Raw genomic sequence first — 20,100 nt, forward strand, 5'->3', positions numbered from 1 at the left:
GTCCCTTATCTCCGCCGGAGATTGACCTACAGAGTGTATACACACTCTAGGGATACGCTGTGGTATCAACTCGGCAGGGGAAACTCCATTTAGACACACCGGCATGCAAATTGAATCTTGGGAGAAGAAGAGTTGTTGCTTATTGCTTACGGGGTCGGGAAGACCTTGCATCAGATTACCCACAGGGCCACACAGCCATGCGGCGATCCATATCTGCGAGCCGCACGTTGCCGGATGCGTTAGTGTTACGGATTATTTCTCCTTTTTCCGCTGTCATTCTTCTGCTTTGATAACTTTATTTTTAGAAATATCTTATGGAACTATATGAGTGCGTCCGTTTAAATATCCAGATGTCGTCCATATCTTATGTATATGCTACATCGGATGTAGATTACTATACAGTATCTAGTCCGGATCCATCGCCGAGTACAATTAACAAGTATATTATTACCAAAAAAAAAAAAAAAAAAAAAAACAAAAACCATCAAACATTTTTATTTACACCCAACCCAACCAGATACGATACGCCCGAATCCAACAACCACCACGCCGCCAGCTCATGCATGAACTTGCCCAGCCCTCGCTCCAGCGGCATCACCACATCCGGCCGATCTGCTGGCCGCCACATGACCGTCTCACTATACACCTCGACAACTTTTTGTTTATCGTCATTATTATTACCGCTCTCGCAAATCCCAATAACCAGCCTCGCCTCAATTTTTTGCTCTCCGGGCATATCAATACCAAACTCAACTTTACCCGCGCGCCGTAATAGTACCCTGTAAAACCCGCATACCACATCGCCCTCGCGAAACTGTAAACTCTGGATATGCGTTGCGCCAAACGTTTCTTTTTGTGAAGTAGCAGCTATCAGACGCAGTAAATAGCTCTGCGGCAAATACCGCGAAAATTTGACCATAGTATGTCGCAGGTACGCCGTGAGCAGTTTTTCGTCATACTCTTTTAGCCCTTCTTCTTCTTTAGCAGAAGCAATAGCGGTGGTTTTGGATAGTACTGCATCCCCCGGTAAATCCGCCCTGTGCACAACACGCCACGCGCGCTCGTATACTGACAAATAGCGCCCTGAGCTAAACACTTGTTTATCGACAGTCTCGAGATTGTCCAGTGAGACTGACTGTGCAGCGACAAAGCCCTGGCGCGCGACTCGGTGCGTGTTGTGTTCGAGGCTGTGGTGTAGCCAGTAGATATAAGACAGGCTTAGTGTCAGGGCTGCTGCTGAGGAGCAGCCGAGGGCGATAGCCGTGTTCATTTTCCTTATTCACCCTCTAATACTAATGTTTTTGTTGTTGGCAATTAAGTTGATTGGGTTGGAGATGGTGATGGGATGAAAGAGAAGAGAAGATATTAAGGTTCGTGCGGGGAAGAGGTTAAAAAAAAGCAATTTCTCAATACGACATAGCAACAGACCGATAACTAGTCTGGTTTGTATTTCATCATATTCATATTTCTGAATTGATTTATTGACTCAATATATACATTGAAACACAGCCACCTTTGCGGGACTGCAAAATAACAAAAACCAAAAAAGAACAAAACGCTAGGATATCTGCCAGGCGTGACATCACATAGATAGAAAAAAAAAACCAGTGCGTACAACAACAGGACTATATGAGATAGGATGAACATCCATGTATTACAAAAGATAGGAAACACGCAAACCTGAAAGAGCAAAAAAAAAAAAAAAAAAGAACGAGTGAAGATTGGAAAAAAAAGGAAGAAAAAAAGGTCATCTCCACCGAGGTCGATCGTCCACCTTAGAAGAAGTCCGACTGCCCGTCGCACTCTCACGGCCGCTTTTGTTGTAGTTGTAGTTGTTGTTGGTGCTGCTGTTTCGCAATTGCGGCAAAAGACTGATGCGCCGGTTGTTGTTATTCGAATGGCCCAGAGCAGTACCTGGCCGTTCGCTTCTGCTGGCGTCTTCCTCGTGAGCACGCGCGGACGACTGGCCCGAGTAGCTCTGGCGGTTTGTGGCATTGGACTTGCGGAGTTTGCTATATGGAGGTGGGTCAAGCACGGAACCTGCTCCTCCTATTACTCCTCCTCCGCGAGCTTTTAAACTCGGGGATGTCGGGGATGTAGCGCCGAGGCGACTGCCAGGACGAAATCCAGCGCGACTGCTGCCAACGCGACTCGCGCTGCGCATATGGCCAGGGCCAGGAGATGATGAAGTGGCACGGCTCAGCGGGCTTGGGATGGGCAGCGACGAGGAAACAGACCGCGAGTTTCGGGAATATGTGGATTTGCCGTACGGAGATGGCGAGGTGGTTCCGAGTGATCTATAGTTATGGCCTGTTTCAAGATCGGTCGTGTTGGTGCTGGTGTTCCAGCGCGGTTTGTTCGATTGTGGTACTGGCGTCACGGATTGACGGGATACGCGTGGGATGGGGCTGGGGGTTAGAGTAGAAGAGGTGGGCGAGTGGAAGGACAAGGGACCAGAGGATTTTCGTTGCTGGTGGCTCGGGGTTGGAATGCTAGAGAGACGCCGCGAATTGGTCACAGACCGCGACGTGCTGCCCACCGAACTGCCGCGGCGACTAGAGCCACCGGGGTTGGGCGTGCGGAGTGTGTTGTTATTGTTCCCAGTCAGGATGATAGACGAGGCCGGCGAGCTGCCGGGCGTGCCAATGAGGCTGGTGTTGGCCGGACTGTCGGTGACAACGCTCGATATCGAGTCGCGCAGCTGCTGGCTGCTTTTGGGTATGGGAGTTTCCTCAAGCAGCGAGTCCATCACTTTCATGCTCGCCTTGAGAGCATCAACACGCTGGTTCATGTCCGAGAGCAGCGTCAGGATCTCGCCGTTCACCGTGAGCCGGTCATTGACACCCTTTTGAATAATCGACATGACTCGGCCAATGGCCGGCAGATAGTGGATCTTCTTCGCCTCGTAGCTCTCAATCTTCTTGGTGATGGCCATCGGGTTGTTGACCGGATCACCAGCCTCCAGCGACTCCTGTAGCTTGCCGATGCTGCGTTCCACCGACTCGCTCATCTTTTGCGCCTGTTTGCCTGCATTGCGAAAGACCAGAATCCAGCGGTCCTCGCCGAGCTCGCGCCGCAGGGCCTCGGCATCGCCCTCGAGTTTCTTGTATGTTGTTTCTAGCCGTTTGCGCCGGTCTTCGAGCTCATCGCACGCCGTCGGGAATAGCCTTTCTGCGCGCGCTTGGAACATGGACAGCCTCATCGGCAGGAAATCCAGCGATGCGCGTAGCGGTTGCATGCGCGCAAACAGTTGCATCAGGTTCGCATCGTCCTGGGGATTGCTGCTCCGAGCCGCATCGGCGCCCGCGGCCGGCATTGGGAACAGGGCGAGACTAAGGCGTTTTGTCGATGATGCCGGAGTACCGTGGGACGGGGATTCCTCGACAATGGTTTCTAGTTCGTTAATGTCCAGCCCATTGTTGCCTTGCTCCGTCTCTGGGTCGGCTGCGAGGGACTTGTGTCGGCCTTCCTCCATTTCGAAAATGAGCCGGCTCAGGTTATCGATTTCCATGCCAACGTCACCCAACACAATGTTCCATAGCTCTTCCCACTCCATGGCCAGCTCAACCTGTTCCTTGACCCCCCTGAGCAGTTTCCGTATGTTCGCCCAGTTCTTTAATGTGACATCCATCTGCGACACGATCAGCGTCAGATCATCCTTGCGCACGTCGTCGATATCGTCGCGCAGCTGGACATTCTCAATGGCCTTGACATATACGTCAACCAAACTCTCAAAGGTGGCTACGGCCTTGTCCACGTCGTCGAGGCCTTCTCGTCCGCCCGCGGCGGCCCATTCGACGTCGTCCTCGGCTTCCATCCCATTCAGTACTTCTGATGCTTTGTTCATCCATTTCTGGATCTGCTCGGCCGCGCCAATGAGTGCTCGCACTGCGGTGGGGGCGTTGATAATCGAAGAGATACTCGACTCGAGGGAGGCTGGTTGGGGTAGGTTAATAGACGTAAGCTGATATAGTTGACTGCTAAAAGAGGCTCGGGAAAAGGAAAATATAGATTCTGAGCGGTTCAAGCCTATTGGGTTAAAATATGATGACTGGGCGTTTGTCGACGAAGGCGTCGAGGGTGCTGGCGGCGTGTCTTTTGGTGGCGGCGCGGGACGTTGGTCTTCATCTTGAGTCGACCGCTTGAGGTACTCTTGTAGATCGTTGGATTCGGGCGTTGACCCGACATCGTGAGGTCTCGAGGCGGAATCGCCTCCAGCTATCGCAGGCTCGACGGCCGCCATAGTCGAGGTAGCAACCTCGGCGGCAGGAAGCGTGGGTTGGGCCGTGGGTTGGGAGAATTGTTGGATGAAGGAATTGATTTTCTGTGTACGTTTCTGCGGTGTCTCTTTTTGTAACTCTTTTTCGTCCCAGTCTTTTTCTGTGGCGTGTGTCTTTGTCGGTGACTCGAGCAAGTCGGGTGCACTCCGTTCTCTCTTGAGCAGGGGTAAGGTGCCTCCCCAAATACGACCTCGTTTTTCGACTTTGATGGACAGATCACGGTGCTGACTGTCCAGTTCGCGTAGATGGTCTTCGGGGATCCGGCCGATACCTCCTCCTCCTCCACCACCTCCTCCTCCGCCGCCGCCTTTGAGTTTTCCGGGGACAGTTGACGCGGTGGTGTCGCTCGACCCGTTCAACAACTTGACTCGCGCAGCGAGTCCAGGGGACAGACGACGAAAGATGGTGGACGCGCGCGAGGCCTCGTCCTGGCTGTTGAGCGGTGTGACGGGATTCGTATCTGCAGGCGTCTTGACCAGGCGGGGCACTGTATTGTTGTTGTTGTTGTTATTATTATCCAGCTCTCCCGACGAAGTCGATCTCGACAGCTGCGGCGCCGAAAACTTTTTGGTTAGCGACCTGAGCGACGCACTAGCCGAGGACGTGGTGGTCGGGGATGTAGAAGAAAAAGAAGTCGAAGATGATGTCGAAGAAGAAAAGGCGTTCGAGGGAGACCTGTTTGTGGTCGTGATCGTCGCCGGAGAGTCAGACGCGGGCATGGATACGAAATAATTCGGCGGGTCTGGTGTTGTCTGCTCGCTGAGCCCGTTGACGGTGATGAGCGTGGTTGCAGTAGACACGGGGCGGATTCGCGTGAGGAATGCTTTGACTGGTGTAGTAGTAGTAGCAGTTTTCGTGAAAGAGGTAGTTGTTGTGGTGGTGGTTGTAGGAGTTGTCGTGGTGGTGATTCTAAACAACGCAGCGTTGGCGACGCGAGGGCGGCCGACGCCGCGGACAGTAGCGATGGGCCCGCTCAGGAATCGGGTGACAAGGGAGTCGTGCAGTCGCGGTGTAAAGGGCAGAAGAGCGCGGCCATGTGGCTCTACATGGTTCTTCTGGTTGAAAGTAGTAGTACTAGTGGTGTTGGTGGTGTTCAGGAGTCGGGCAAAGGAGGGCGAAGATCCTCGGGGACGACGCTGGGGGTGCTGGTCCCAGCCCATGCTAGCGTTACATAGGTCCGCGTTAAATTAATATTTAATATTAAATGGCAATTCATGTTCTACGCTGAAGAAAGCACGGTACAAAATAAATATCAAAATTGTATTCTCTACCCAGCAGCCCTGTCTCAGGCATTACTTGTTGTCTAGCTTCGTGGCACCAATCAAGTGGCAGGTGGAGAGTATATTTGTCTATAAAGCAGGCCTTTAAATCCGTTAACCATTATTATATATTACTATATACTATTATATTCGAGTGTAGATTCTTAATCAACTATTGTACAGTGCCAAACCTCAAGTTCCTCCTCATCGCCCAGTCCACAGGCCAGTCCACAGTCGCCGCCCCCAGCGAAACAGGAGAATGCCTCTCCCCAAGACGCGCCCCAGGGCCAGCGGTAGTCCAATTCGAAACCAGCTTGCAGGCTGCCAGAGCATCGTCTTGGGCACTATTCCTGTTCCTGTTCCTGTTCCTGTTCCTGTTTCCCCCCCTCCCCCTGCCGAATCCCCCCCTCGCTTCGTGGTCGTACCCGCAAAAGCCTCAACAGCCTGAACCATAATCCTCACCGTCTCCTCTGGCATACTCAAAAACGGCGAATGGCTCGTCTGCAGCTCCCTGTGCTCAACAGCACACCCCATAGCCCGCGCCATCCCCACCGTCATGCGCTGCGCCAGCACGGGCAACCCGCGATCCTCCACTGTGCCGATATACCACACAGCCGGCAAATCCTGCCAGCCCGCATACGCATACTCCCCACCTTCGAAAAGGGATTTCAGACTCTGTGTGGTGAGCTGCGAGACCCAGTATTCTGCTTCCTCGGCTGGCAAATCGTGATAAAACAGTTCGCGCGCGGGGGTGACGAGCTCGGCGTAGCCAGTGTCGCTGTTGACGCGCCATGACGGGGGCGGATGGCCGAGGAATGGGTCCATGAATGCAAGTCCTGTAAAAGTGAAACCAGACGCGATGAGAATCAGCCCGATTACATGTCCTGTCTTGGTCGTAGAGTTTTCGGTGTCGTCGTTGTCAGTGGCTGCTGCTGCTGGAGTAAACCCCTTGATCGCACTGTTCCCTACCATCCCTCCGTACGAGTGTGCAACAACGACGACATTGCGTCCGTTTGTGGTTTCGTTCGCTATGGCGGCGCGCGCGGCGTCAATGTCGTCTTTGAATGTCGCGGCTGGGTTGTTGGCTGTCGAGGGCAGTGCAATGGATACGCATCTTAGCTGGTGTTGTTCGCGGAGTAAAGTGGTGATTTTGTCGTAGCATGCGGGTTTGTGCCAGGACCCGGGGATTAGCACTAAAGTTGGAAGGGAGGTCATCTTTGATGTGGATGGAGATGTCAACAGGACGTCGAATGTTGGTGGGGAGAAGCACGTGCGGGGAAGTTAGAGTTGACTCTGACGGGAAGAACTATATGTAGACCTATCACATTATACCGTAACTTGTCTTTATATATTTATATATTTAGTTATATAGTTATGTAGTAAATTATCAATTGATATCCAGATCCAGTCCAATCAGTTAATAAAGAGCAATGCAGCCCAGCGCCAAACACCGTATGTGCAAATAACAGGTCGGCCAGGCCTGCTATCCAAAAGAAAAATCAAAAGGGGTATCAATGACAAGGGGGGATATGATGATCAAGTCAGCGTCGCATTGTCGAAAATAATAGGCAGCTCGGTAATCGACGCAACAGAGCCCTTGCGCGGGTTGCGCCAGTCGTCCAGCATCTCCTCGCGCACGCCTCTGCACCACTCGAGCAGCGCTGCATCAAACTGCTTCCATGCCTTGTCGCTACTGCCATAAACCACCCCCATCACGTCCAGCTCCAGCTTGGTCTCCCAGCGCAGTTCCGCCGCCTTTTTCCAGTACCGCAGGTTCTCCGCTCGTCGGTACGGTTTGGCAATGTCTTCGTGCGGTGTTTTGATCTCGCCAAAGAGCCGTCGTGATTTCCGGACTGCCTGGTTGTGCATTCGGATCAGGTCCCGGCCATCGCGTAGTCGACTCAAAAACGGTGTCGGCAGGACTGCGTTCTCCGGGGCAATCCATGGCGGCAGGTCAGAGCCGACGCCGTTCATCATCGTTTGCAAAAAGGCCTCTTCTCGTTCTCGCTCTCGCCCGGTCCAGTCGCCCGACACCCAGGTCCAGCTCGCGCGCTCCTTGACCTCGGCCTCTTCGAGACGGCGCTCCTCGTCCAGCACTACGAGCACGCCCGCCATCCAACCCAGAATAGCAGCTCGCTCGTGCTTCCTCAGGCCCCCCGCGAAATTCCGCGCGGCCCATTTCTTCAACACGTCCAATACCGCCAACAGCTCTTCCCGGAATTTGCGCTCGCTCTTGAGTCCTACCAGGCGGTCGAGGTTTTCATGGTTGATGTAGTACATCCGCGCAGATCGGATAGCCAACGTGACAACGTCCAAAATGTGCATTCCCTGGATCTCATGCCAACTGGCTGGCTTGGGAGACGGCGGTTGCTGTGACAAAGACTCCTGCGACGACGGAGAGAGCGCAGTCTGCGGCGACAGCGGCTGCTGGTCTTCTGGGGCATCGCTTTCGGACTTTTTCACGGCCAGGGAAGCCTTGTCCAGGGCCTCGACGAGATCCTTCCGGAGAACCCTCAGCTTGGGCGGCGGCGCAATGTGGTGTGTTTTGATGCTGTAGGTGCTGACCGTCGGCGGCAGCATGGGCTCGTCCTCGTCAAACTCCAAGTCCTGGGGCGTGCCAACCTCGTCGAGCGGGCTGTGGACCAAATCCGTCACAAACTGCGCGTCTTGGGTGAGCATCAGCTTGGGGACCTCCTTCTCGTCCTTGTTTTTCGGACGCGCCATCTGGGCGCCCTTGCCGTCCAGCAGACCCGTTCTCGCAAAGTAGTATTGTAGATGGGCGATGCTGCCCAGGCACATGACGCTCTCGCGGTTCTTGGCCGACTCGGCAAACTCGGCGCCCTGGGGACGGATATAGCCTCGCCGCTTGGAGCCGCCGTTGGACAGGACCGACGACCGGTTGTCCCCTGAGGTCGCCGAGTTGGCGGAGAAATTGGACAGCGAGGAGAGGGTCGAGAAACTGCGGTCGGGCGACGGACACGAGGATATGGCGGGGGTGGGCGAGATGGACGGCGACGGCGACCGCGCGCGCACGATGCTGTCAGGTTCCTCCATTGTTTTTTTGTTTATATCGATATAGACAGGCGTCGAGATGGATGTATATCGAATATATCGACGTGTATTAAATGTGTCGGAGGGCAGGCCAGAACTGGTCAAGTGAGATGGACCCTGAGTGACTGACTGACTAATTAATTAATTAATTAAGTCGCGTCAATCCGAGTCTCCTGCGCCGGCAATTTGCAAGCATGGGCGCCACGCAGCTGTAAAAGGGGTCGTAATAGTATGAAAACAATCGAGGCCCGGATTATTATATATTAATCATTAAACCAAAGTAGCAGTAATAGTATCGATGCAACCGTCAGCAGGCCGTTGTCCGGGGCGAAGACAGGAAGAGGAACGAGGAAGGTTCGGGAGGAGCGCCAAGCGCTTAGACTGGATATAGCTAGGGGCAATTACTAAGATTGTTCCTTTTATTCTTTTCTTCGTCAATAATATTGTTTTATTAATAGTCCGGTGTTCTCGGTCGGAGTATTATCATTGCACATCCACTGCAATTGATTTTTCACGGTAGAATATCAACATGTAAACAAACGCTCTGTATTGTATGTAGTACATAGTAATAATGTGCCCCTGACGGCCCGCAGCGAACCAGGGTTGCATCTCCCCACTTCAATCTGGTCGTTGATTTGTATGATCTGAATGATTATTAATGTGTATGAGTGGCAAACTTTAGGGTTTTATTGTTTTATTGTTTGATTGTATACTGGTCTCAGTCCTGTTCGTTGTGTTGGATAACCTTACCAGGAATATGGCCGTGACAGTCCGTAGCCCTAATTGCCGCATTCGGACAGGACAGCACTATTGAATCTGGAGAATAAATCAAACCTAAATATATACAATTCACCGTACACATGTGTGTACGATACCATACTATACCATACGATTGCAATCCAATATGTATCTCTAGATCATGATTAAGCGTATCGCTTTATCTAATCAGCATCTACTTCAATGTTGTAGTGGGGCCAACATTCAGGCCGACATTGAGTAGCATCAAACCGATGACTCACTTTGCCACATATATATTATCTACATTCTCTCGGTTCTGTTATATTTTCTAGTAAATAATATTAATAAATATAAAATGTCTCCCGTACAAGCTGGATACGCTCAGTCAACCCCCTTTGACGAGGGCTACCTGCCCGTGGGCGACATCCACCAGCTGTTCTACCAACAGTACGGCAAAAAGGATGGAAAACCAGGTGAGCTTTACCTCTATCCATCAGTTGATATATACCTGACAAAACAGTAATCTACCTCCACGGCGGCCCCGGCGGCCACACCTCCAGCAGCAACACCATCTACTTTGACCCCGCCGTGTACAGAATCGTACTCCTCGACCAACGCGGCGCCGGCAAATCACTTCCCCCTGCCGAACTGCGCGACAACACTACCTGGCACCTAGTCGCCGATATTGAGTCCCTGCGTGAACACCTAGGAATTGACAAATGGCACATGGCCTTTGGCGGCTCATGGGGGTCGACACTGGCACTGTGCTACGCGCAAGCACATCCACAGCGAGTCGGCTCGCTCGTGCTCAGAGGCATCTTCACCGTGCGCCGCTGCGAGCTCGAATGGTCGCGCAACACTGATGGCCCTGCGGCACTACTGTTTCCGGACTTGGTGCAGGATTTTATTAATCATATACCAGAAGAGGACCGCGCAGATCCCTATGCGGCGTATCATCGGTTGCTAACGGCTGAGATTCCGGCGGATGATGAAGAGGCGCGTTTGAAGCGGTTGAATGCAGCCAAGGCATGGAATGCATTTGAGTTGGCTACGGGCAGTCTGAAACCAGACACGGATAGCCTGAACGATCAACTCGAGGACGAGCCGTGGTTGTTGGCGCATGCGCGGTTGGAGATTCAGTATTTTGTCAATGCGGCCTGGTTGGAAGAGGGCCAGTTGCTGCGCAAGGAGAATTTGGATAAGATGCGCCATATTCCGAGTGAGTTTTTCTTCTATAGTATTTTTACACAAAAAACTAATTTGAGTAGCAACTATTGTTCAAGGCCGGTATGACCTTGTCTGTCCGCCCAAGACTGCCTGGGATTTGCATCAGGCATTGCCCGAGTCGCGGCTGTATTTTATTCAGACTGCTGGACATAGTGCAAAGGTGAGTCTATATATCAATGATTCTAGTGGACATGAACTGACGAGGACAGGAACCTGCCACGGAGGAAAAATTGGTGCAAGTTTGTGACGAGTACAGTAAATTGGATTTTTAGAAAAAAAAGATGTTTTGATATAAGGGATTGCCAGCCTGCTAGCATGCCAATGCTCTATTAAAGGTACATACATGTATGAATTCATAGAGTGGAGAGAAAACGCCGACCATTTTTAACGCCTTCTCAATATCCAGTAAAAGCGCAATCAAATAACCTCATCTCGCTCCCATCCCGTAGGCTTTGTCAAATCCACCCCCTTGCTCGGCCGCGGTTTGCTGTTATCTCTAAACACCGCGGTGTACGGATTCGGATCCGCCTTTTGATTCAAATTTCCCAGCGTGTGATTAACCTCGCGATGCTTAGCCTCGTCCGCGCGCACATATAGCATCAAGTCGTGCATCGTGCGGTGGCCCTCGGGCATATCCCAGTACTTGATGGCGATCTCGGGTGCCTCCATGCGCGCCCATTCTGGCAGGTTCCCAGCCTCGATTTCTTCGATGATGCGTGTGTATGTGATTACCGCTTCTTCTTCGAGATATCCCACGAAGCGGTGGCAGGTGCGTGGCGAGACGAGGTATGAGAAGAAGAGGCCGTTGAAATACACGCCCTGGGCGCCGAGAACCATAAGGCGCATGAACAGGCCCGGTTGTGCGATTTTCATGAATGTGAGCAGGTGCATGCGCTCGTTGTGTGCCTCTTCGAGGAGGGTTTCAATCCTGAGACGTTAGCATTAGTATACATGTATCAATGATATAGATGTGGAGTTGGGAAGAAAGAGAGAAAAAGTACCATCCGTTATCCCGCTTCATCGTCCTCAAACTGCGTAGATGCCGCAACATTCCCGCAACCATCCCCGGAACGCCGGCAACACTTTCTAGAAATAGAATCCGGTTCATCCAGTTCTTCTCTGTCATGCCAAATTTCTCGCCGTCGGCCGGGTGCTTGTATCCTGTGGCCGTGTCCATGCCCCAGCGCAGCACGCGCGCCATGGCTAGAGCAACCCAGTCGGACCAGTTGCGGACTTCGCGGTGCTGGATTTGGATGCTTTTCATTTGTGCTTCGGTGTATCTGTGACTATTAGAACAAGTCTCTCCTTTGGAGGTTTAAAAAAAAAAAAAAGGTATAGTATAGCGTACACAGGATGCCGCCACCCCGATTCAACCTCGACAATCTGTTTTGTTTCCACTTTGGGAAAGAATTCCTTGATGGCGGATTTGGGCTTGGCGGAGGATATCGAGCGCTTTGAAACGGCATGATTGTTTTTGTTGTTGATTAATGGGCTTTGGCGGAGTGTTGTTATTGCTGGTGATGTTATGCTGGAGTAGCTCGCAACGAGCATGCGAAGACCAGTGCCCTTGGGCAAGGCCGTGGCCCGTATGGGCGCGATAGTTGTTATGGAGTACATCAGTTCAAGTGTGAAATGTTGATGTCAGTTGATGTCAAAGTTGATGTTAAAGATGATGTAGTATATGATTTTTGATAAATTCAATACGGCAGTAAAGTAAACTACAGGCAAGGATTATCATGGCTTTTATATCAAAAGCCACCAGGCAAACACGAAAATTTCAGGCGTCACATGGCCACCAGAAAAACCAGTCAGTCATCCAGAGAAGAAAACATTCAGAATTTTCTTTTTCTCATTGTTTGAATGGGTTACCATGTCGTTGACATTCTCCACTAAGCATATAGCCTATTGATTACCCGTGCCCCTGAAAGACCAATACACGAAACTTGCATCTCCCAGGACATGCGACATGGCATGCTCGACATGCTTAAAACCGCGGAAAAAAATTAGTAGTATAGCAGAGGATTATTTGAATACTATGCAAAGTATAAGCGTAGAGAAAATGCTTCCCATTATCCTCCTGAAGACTACATGACATTTAAAAAATTAGGAATTGCTGAGTCCATTACCGTACCGTACAGAAATGTGACACCGGGTAATTTAGGATGGACCTGGCGGCCTTGCTGATTCAGCCGAAAACGGCCCGGAAGGCGTTGCGACTTACCATCATTTTCTATTATTATCATTTTATCATTATTTCAACAGAGTCATCGGTGAGGGAAGGACAAGGGGGTTGTTATCGTCGAATCTCGAAATCTCCCTCGCCCTCGGCCGTCTCGATCCCGGTCTTTTCCAGTTTTGTCACATGGGCATAACGGGGCCCTTGATCGATATCTTTGAGAAGCTTTTGTACTTGTGTGTCTTCGCCTTGGACCTCGCCTTGGACCTGCGACATACTGTTAAAACTGTATATGAAAAGAAATAGGCGGCTTACTCGGCCATCGAGGGTGTTTTGCACCCAGCCGGTGATGCCGTATTCGGTTGCTTTTTTCTGGGTAAAGTTTCTGATGGAGCAGATTAGAGAGGAGTGAAAAGAAGATGTGAATTTCATACCGAAAGTTTACACCTTTAATTGCAGTGTCATGTCAGTAAGAGGTTGTATATGCATATACTACATGTAATATTGATCGGCATACCTTGAACTCTCCCGTGCACTTTGAATTTCATCTAGCAAGTATTAATACTCCTCCTACATGGTTAATAAAGAGTCATACCCTGGTGAGAGCCATTGTAATTAAATTGCAGTGTATACTGTATAGATGGTCTAGATGGAGTGAAGTTGAACTGTCAAGAGGTCAAGACTGATATCATCGCCCCGCTGTGGACCTGGCCTGGCGACTGTGGGGCTGGCCATACACCAGTGACGACGACAGAAGTATACGATTTAATAAGATTCGTTATTATTGGGCTGGTTTTAAGGATAATGACAAATCGCGCATCCACCTGTATTCCATATGGGCCTGCACAGCCTCGTTGGACGAATCACCAGCCCGTTGATTGGCGATTGCAACGAGACATCAACGAAACAAAAGCGAAACCAGCTAAAATGTGACACGCTAGTCCTATATGAGGCTAGCGGTGATCATCGTCACGTGATTATCATGGGGGCCATTGTGGGGACCCAATAGGAACGGGCATCCCCTGCAATAATTTAAAGAAAGAAAAAGAACTCCAAATCTGTCATCGCCTTGCAATAATGCTGCAGGCGCGATGACTCTCCTCAAGGTCCTGCAGAGGATCTACTCGCTGGACACCCTCGACACTCGCTTAACCATCTCCTCCAACACCCCCATCAAAGCTGTTGTTTCCGACTCATCGCCAACACGCGAACCCCTCGCCGGCAAGGATGGCCGCGCCCAGGATATTGCGGCCAGCGCCCAGCCTTCGAAATGGAATACGCTCGAGTTTTATTTTTATGGACTGGTTTTCCTGACTATGGTGCCGCTGATGTTCAAGACCGTTATGGATGTGTCCAAGGGTGCGTGCTCAAGTGATGCTCAACAAGAATTTAGTTGTTGACGGTACCTAGAAAGTTTCCCGACCTACCCTAATTACTCGAGAATACTGTCTCCTGGATGGGTTCCCGGACGCAAAGTGGTACGTTCATTCTCACTTCATTTATAGTGCCATTGGCATTGCTAATGGTGATATTCTAGGACAACTCAGATGCACAGTATGCGAGTTTCCGAAACAACATCCCGTTCCTTCTAATACTGCTCGTTGCGCACCCTATTCTCCGACGTATTTACAATCTTTTCCATTCAGTCGACAAGCAAAGATCTCAAAACGGTTCGAAATTGGCCGCGGCAAACGTCGCCGCCACCGCCGATGCTCGCCTGAGACAGCGGACTGTCTTCGACTTTGTGTTTTCGATCCTGTTTCTTATTTTCTTGCATGGATTTTCCATTGTCAAGATTTTCGGCATTCTATATATCAACTACAAAATTGCCAAGGGCCTTCCGCGACCTTATGTTCCTATGGCAACATGGTCGTTCAACTTGGTCGTCATGTTTGCAAATGAGCTGTGCAATGGCTATCCTTTCGTCAACGTCGCGAGGCTCTTTGTATCGGATGGTTCTGCCTTGATCGCATGGGCGCAGTTTCTCGACAGTTATAAAGGGTTGATTCCGCGATGGCAGATTCTTTTCAAATTCACCATTCTACGTTTGATCAGTTTCAACATGGACTATTACTGGAGCTTGTACAATCTATCAGGTAGTGCAATTGAGGTAAGATTGCTTCCTATTTGATGAGGACACACACTTACCCCCCTAAGAAGAAGCAACTCGATCCCTCGTCGTTGTCGGAGCGAGACCGTGTCTCGGTGCCGGCAGAGCCTGCATCGTACAATGCGTTAAACTACGCTGCATATGTGCTGTATTCGCCTCTCTACCTATCAGGGCCGATCATCACGTTCAACGACTACATATCTCAGCAGCGATACCCGTCTCCCGCCCTCACGGTCAAGCGAATCCTAATGTATGGCATTCGCTTCTTCCTGACGCTGCTCTGCATGGAACTTGTCCTGCACTACATATACGCAGTGGCCATATCAAAGACCACATCAGACTGGTCAGCCTATACGCCCGGCCAGCTTAGCATGTTAGGCTACTTCAACCTGCACATCATCTGGCTGAAACTGTTGATCCCATGGCGCTTTTTCAGACTCTGGTCCCTGGTCGACGGAATCGACCCCCCAGAGAACATGGTCCGATGCATGTCCAACAACTACTCGGCCCTTGCATTCTGGCGCTCGTGGCACCGGTCCTACAACCGGTGGATTGTACGATATCTATACATTCCCATCGGAGGCGGCAACCGGCCACGACCTACGAATAAAACATTCTCAAACCAACAACCCTCATTCTTCGACTCATTAATGTCCCGCGCACGCGGTATTTACAACCAGCTCATCGTCTTCACTTTTGTTGCTGTATGGCACGACATCAACCTGCGCCTGCTGATGTGGGGGTGGCTTGTTACGCTCTTCGTACTTCCAGAAGTCATCGGCTCGTTACTCTTCCCTGCATCCAAATGGCGCTCCCGCCCCACGGCCTATCGCATTATCTGCGGTATTGGTGGTGTGCGCAACGTGCTTTTGATGATCACCGCCAATCTCGTCGGATTCGCGCTGGGCCTGGATGGGTTGAAAGGTCTTGTGGCTGGCATTTTTGATTCTTGGATGGGCATTGTGTTTACATTGGGTGCGTGCGGTGTGCTTTTTGTGGGTGTTCAGGTTATGTTTGAGACGAGGGAGAGTGAGAAGAGGAAGGGCATTGACCTGAATTACTAGACTAGGTTACTACTACTTTTTTTTTTTTGGTTTCTGATTTTGTATATTTACTTTGTACTTACTTTATTGGCCATATTTGGATTAGACGGGGTTATAAGAGAATAGACAATAGTACATTCAAGACAAAAGGGGTATCTACAGCAACAACAAACACATAAAAATACATCAAAAAAACGCACCACACCTCGAGTCCTCATGCACCTTGTAACAATCCAGCCCGCACATCCGCACGCCACAATTCTTGCACTTGATCTTGCCCCAGTACCCGCATATCGTACAGAAATATCGAGCTGGTTTCCCAGACGCCGAGGGCCGTGCGCGCGCAGAGTTGTATGTCAGTGGCGGTTCAGCGAGGAGAGCGGCCATCACTCGATCTGTGGGCGGCCGTGGGAGATGGGATTTGAGCAGCGGGTCGTTGTCGTAGGTGGTTTTTATGAGGCCTTTGATGACCGGTGTGTCGATTTCCATTGCGTCGTCGCCGCCGCCACCGGCGGTTGTCTCTGTTGATGGGTTTTCTTCTTTTTCTTCTTCTTTTGTCTTTGGAGCAGCTTCTTCTGTGGCTTCTTCTTGTCCCTTTTCTGTAGTTGGTGTCGATTCCGCGGGTGTCACGGTCAAAAGCGATTTCCGCGTTCTGGCACGTTTCTGCCGACTAGACACTGGGGGTTCCACAGGAGGTGCTGCTGCTGGCTTTGCAGTGATGGGCGTCACACTTCGTCGACCAGAAGAAGCTTTGGCAACCTTGGACACCGGCGTGCCCGCCACAGCAGCAGCAGGAGCAGGAGTACTGGCTCCACTGGCACCAACTCCAGCCTGCCTCCCCATAACCCCGATCGAAGCCTGGTGCGCCAGCGCCGCCTCCTCATCATCCAAATGATTCTTAAACGTCTTCTGACTCTGCAATATACGTCGAACATTACTCGTCATTTTGGATTTTGTGGGCCGCCCATGATCTACTCTCTGGTGGCTATCTTTCCGAGCTGGAACAGCAATATGTAAATTCTCGCGATGGTTCTCACGGTCCAGTTCAGCCAAGTGTCGGATTATGGCCTGGTTCTGGCGCGATGTGAGATTCGTGGTGCGGCCAGCAGGCTCGCGAATGCCGCGCTTGCGCCCGCCGGCGCTGGCTTTGGTGGTTTGGGAGCTGCGGAAGGAGGTGTCGGGGACGTAGGCCCATCCCGGCGTTGTGTGGGATTTGGAGGTTGTTAGGATTTCGACGAGAGGCATTTTTGGGATTTCGGTGTTGCGTGCTGGAAATGGTTGAGTTGTTGTGTTGATGATTTTATTGTAGAAAAGGTGTTTGCGGAATCGGGGATCGGCAGGAGCAAAGAAGCTTTGTGTTTGCAGTGTTTGCACCTATGACGATTTGTATATAAAACTGTACTTTGACTGTATTACCACTTTTTAAATTTACATTATGAAATTTAGATAATCAGACAGTGAGTTTGAAAATACAATTACAAGAACAAAAACAAAAACAAAAACAGAATATGTAAAAACGGAAATCTCACTAGCGCCAGTAATGCAATTTATACAAATAAACAGCTCTCACAGCTCATATAGCTCATATAGCTTATAAAGAGCCTCGAGATAAAAGAATGATAGTTGGACTGTTATCCATCATTTTTATATTCGTACCGCACCGCACCGTATCGTTATTACTTTTTGTGCAGGTTATCCAGCTTCGTTTCCAACTCGGTTATGTATTTGTTGAGCTTTTGGGATGCATTTTGTAGAGACTGGATGGAATTAGCGTCAATAAATAATAAATAACTTTTGCAGATATAGAGAGGAGAGCATGGATCAACAAATAGCGACGAGTGGGGGTAAGGATGAAAGTATCCCAACGATTCCGTGAGAATGTCATGTCGGGTTCATTCGGAAAGGTGCAGGGTATGCAAAAGTACGAGTCTTCACGCAAGAAATACTTCAATCACAGCACGTACATATATATCATCCGTCAACATCTCGTTAGACACTCGGTATTCCTTCAAAACGTAGTAGTAAACCGAGGCGCCGGCAGTGACGGTGCCGAGGAGAAACCCAAACAGCCTATTTCATACCCAGAACTGTCAACTCAAGAACACACAAATAGGATATTTCTGTAGGGTTTTGGCTTACCCCCCGCGAAACGCTCCAACGGGTTTCCGCGCAGGCAGCGCATTGTTGCCACCGGCAGTTGTGCGGATAGGCGCAGTCGTCGAGAACGCTCTCGGCACGCGAGCGGCGATTGTTGCTGCGCGCTGCGCGCGAGCAACCGGAGCGACGACTTGACGGATCATAGTGCCAATGGTTGATGATGTGTGTGTTTGTGTGTTGTTGATATGACAATAACGTGTCGATCTCGAGAGGAGAGACCAATGCTTGGATGGATGACGACTGCGGCCCGAACTAACGCGCTGCGAGTTCTCCGCAAAACGTCAGGCGGGGCTAGGCCAAAATAGGGTTGGCGTTCTAAGTGGAGTATCTGGAGAAGGCTTCACTTTCTCTTTACTTGAACGTCAATGAACATTGGTTTCGCTTCTTGAGCACTATGAAATAGCAAATTGTGTACTTCTATCTATCAGTCAATAGAGAAAATTTGGAGAAGAGAAACAGTGGACGGATGCATAGTAATGTCCAGATCTTAAATCTTTATATAGTTTATATATATTTTTCTTTCAAAAATTAAGTTACAAATATATACAAAACCTATTATTGGTTAATTAAACTTAAAATAGCCAGCTTAGTATAGACGATTAAGTGATCAAACGAGCAAAATGGCAGTTATATACAAATAATAATAGCCACTTTCTAGTAGCTCTGTTGTTAGGGCAAAATGCTTGGTGTTGATCTAAATCATATGACGTCCAATTTCTGTAAGTGCTGTCCTCCATTTAGTCACAAAATCCTGGTAATGGAGCTGTCTTTTGCTGGCAGGCTACCGCTAGAGATAGTTGGAATGATTTCACGGATATCTCGTATGAGACAGCCGCCAGCCGGTATTGTTTGATAGAATACACAGTAGCAAGAACACCAAATACAATAGTCAAAAGAAAAATCCCGAATACAGCGATCCATACAGTAGCCCATTGCGCAATATTCCTCGTGTCTAGCAGGGTTTGGGAGAAACTCTCTGGGGGGCCGTTGAGAATCTCGAGTAGCTGTGCTAAATTATTTCTCCAGTATTTGAACTCGTCCAAGTCGTGCATGCGGCGCGCTTCAAACGGGCCGCACATCGAAACCCCTGACTGCGCTAATAACCTCTCTGTCGTGGCGTCACCGAGAGGGAGCAAGATATCAAGAGTACGAATGGCCTCACTCAGAACGGGCTTTGGGATAAATGATTGCGGATCAAGGTGGTGGTTGACGAGACAAACCTTGTGTTGATAGACCGACAAGATGCGTCTTCCCCTCCTTCCCTCTATTCTGAGATGGTCTCTCAAATTGTTTGTCCATCTGATGCGTAGCCGGCAGATAGCCTTTAGATTTGCGAGCGTGAAAAAAGTATCGATCTGAAACTGAGATGTTCCAATTGCGACGTTTCCTCGATCCTCGGGGAACTGCGACTCCACCATTCGACCAAGCTGTTCATTTTTATTCCAATAGACACGAGTATCTCGCGGGGTTATAGTTCCAACGGTTTGGCCATCTTGTGCATATACATTGAGGCAAAGCCACAGCCGGATGGCCAGCTCTATAGATCGGCAAACAGCCGAGTCGGATACATTCAAGTAACTCCTTTTGACTTCTGCAGTCATCTGCTCAAGGGTCAGGGATTGATTTTCTCGCAGTGTCTGAACTATTCTGAGAATGCTTCCAAAGTCTTGTGAAGCAAAACCCATCCTGTGAGAGTGAAAGTTTTGAACCATTTTCCCAATGTAGTAGAAGAACGCTGCATAATCCCCTTCGGCCAAATTGTCCGGATGCATACTGACGTGAGGCCATAATGCATTCACGAGTTCGCATTTCTTCCATATTTCCCAGGTTTCGATACCGCTCGTCGCAGAGCTCGGGAAGAGTGTCTCCGTTATCTGTGCCATGCTTCTTTCTGGCATAGAGGTACCATCTCCGTAATTTATTGGCTCCCTGAAGGAATTAATGTATACAATGAAAGCTAACAGAGATGCTCTTTGTGATGGTCGTTATACTTTGTAAGTTAACTAGAAGAGGCTTTCATACGTAGATGCGCTGCTGTGGGGGGTAGCCTCTGCAAGCC

General features: G+C 50.1%; 11 protein-coding genes across 11 annotated transcripts; 2 read left to right on the plus strand and 9 right to left on the minus strand.

The window, feature by feature from the left end:
- Nucleotides 1-484: 484 nt before the first annotated feature.
- TRUGW13939_06010 (uncharacterized protein) lies at nt 485-1,270 on the minus strand (the record flags this gene model as incomplete). Its single annotated transcript, XM_035489167.1, has 1 exon — nt 485-1,270. One exon carries the CDS (start codon nt 1,268-1,270, stop codon nt 485-487), a length of 786 nt encoding a protein of 261 aa, XP_035345060.1.
- Nucleotides 1,271-1,747: 477 nt separating this feature from the next.
- TRUGW13939_06011 (uncharacterized protein) lies at nt 1,748-5,440 on the minus strand (the record flags this gene model as incomplete). Its single annotated transcript, XM_035489168.1, has 1 exon — nt 1,748-5,440. The coding sequence occupies one exon, from the start codon at nt 5,438-5,440 to the stop codon at nt 1,748-1,750; it is 3,693 nt and encodes a 1,230-aa protein (XP_035345061.1).
- Nucleotides 5,441-5,743: 303 nt separating this feature from the next.
- On the minus strand, nt 5,744-6,754 carry TRUGW13939_06012 (uncharacterized protein; the record flags this gene model as incomplete). The annotated part of the gene is made up of 1 exon (XM_035489169.1): nt 5,744-6,754. The coding sequence occupies one exon, from the start codon at nt 6,752-6,754 to the stop codon at nt 5,744-5,746; it is 1,011 nt and encodes a 336-aa protein (XP_035345062.1).
- Nucleotides 6,755-7,075: 321 nt separating this feature from the next.
- TRUGW13939_06013 (uncharacterized protein) lies at nt 7,076-8,593 on the minus strand (the record flags this gene model as incomplete). Its single annotated transcript, XM_035489170.1, has 1 exon — nt 7,076-8,593. One exon carries the CDS (start codon nt 8,591-8,593, stop codon nt 7,076-7,078), a length of 1,518 nt encoding a protein of 505 aa, XP_035345063.1.
- A 1,090-nt stretch (nt 8,594-9,683) lies between these two features.
- Nucleotides 9,684-10,827, plus strand: TRUGW13939_06014 (uncharacterized protein; the record flags this gene model as incomplete). Its single annotated transcript, XM_035489171.1, has 4 exons — nt 9,684-9,801; nt 9,849-10,547; nt 10,597-10,715; nt 10,765-10,827. 4 exons carry the CDS (start codon nt 9,684-9,686, stop codon nt 10,825-10,827), a joined length of 999 nt encoding a protein of 332 aa, XP_035345064.1.
- Nucleotides 10,828-10,972: 145 nt separating this feature from the next.
- TRUGW13939_06015 (uncharacterized protein) lies at nt 10,973-12,172 on the minus strand (the record flags this gene model as incomplete). The annotated part of the gene is made up of 3 exons (XM_035489172.1): nt 10,973-11,483; nt 11,557-11,835; nt 11,904-12,172. The coding sequence occupies 3 exons, from the start codon at nt 12,170-12,172 to the stop codon at nt 10,973-10,975; spliced, it is 1,059 nt and encodes a 352-aa protein (XP_035345065.1).
- Nucleotides 12,173-12,848: 676 nt separating this feature from the next.
- On the minus strand, nt 12,849-13,341 carry TRUGW13939_06016 (uncharacterized protein; the record flags this gene model as incomplete). The annotated part of the gene is made up of 5 exons (XM_035489173.1): nt 12,849-12,998; nt 13,047-13,116; nt 13,166-13,178; nt 13,249-13,279; nt 13,327-13,341. 5 exons carry the CDS (start codon nt 13,339-13,341, stop codon nt 12,849-12,851), a joined length of 279 nt encoding a protein of 92 aa, XP_035345066.1.
- A 481-nt stretch (nt 13,342-13,822) lies between these two features.
- On the plus strand, nt 13,823-15,905 carry TRUGW13939_06017 (uncharacterized protein; the record flags this gene model as incomplete). Its single annotated transcript, XM_035489174.1, has 4 exons — nt 13,823-14,090; nt 14,142-14,209; nt 14,269-14,841; nt 14,889-15,905. The coding sequence occupies 4 exons, from the start codon at nt 13,823-13,825 to the stop codon at nt 15,903-15,905; spliced, it is 1,926 nt and encodes a 641-aa protein (XP_035345067.1).
- A 165-nt stretch (nt 15,906-16,070) lies between these two features.
- TRUGW13939_06018 (uncharacterized protein) lies at nt 16,071-17,129 on the minus strand (the record flags this gene model as incomplete). Its single annotated transcript, XM_035489175.1, has 1 exon — nt 16,071-17,129. The coding sequence occupies one exon, from the start codon at nt 17,127-17,129 to the stop codon at nt 16,071-16,073; it is 1,059 nt and encodes a 352-aa protein (XP_035345068.1).
- A 431-nt stretch (nt 17,130-17,560) lies between these two features.
- Nucleotides 17,561-18,184, minus strand: TRUGW13939_06019 (uncharacterized protein; the record flags this gene model as incomplete). The annotated part of the gene is made up of 3 exons (XM_035489176.1): nt 17,561-17,641; nt 17,849-17,954; nt 18,024-18,184. The coding sequence occupies 3 exons, from the start codon at nt 18,182-18,184 to the stop codon at nt 17,561-17,563; spliced, it is 348 nt and encodes a 115-aa protein (XP_035345069.1).
- A 594-nt stretch (nt 18,185-18,778) lies between these two features.
- Nucleotides 18,779-19,924, minus strand: TRUGW13939_06020 (uncharacterized protein; the record flags this gene model as incomplete). Its single annotated transcript, XM_035489177.1, has 1 exon — nt 18,779-19,924. The coding sequence occupies one exon, from the start codon at nt 19,922-19,924 to the stop codon at nt 18,779-18,781; it is 1,146 nt and encodes a 381-aa protein (XP_035345070.1).
- Between the last annotated feature and the right edge of the window lie 176 nt (nt 19,925-20,100).

Source organism: Talaromyces rugulosus, chromosome III (assembly GCF_013368755.1).
Source record: "Talaromyces rugulosus chromosome III, complete sequence".
Lineage (NCBI taxonomy): Eukaryota > Fungi > Ascomycota > Eurotiomycetes > Eurotiales > Trichocomaceae > Talaromyces > Talaromyces rugulosus.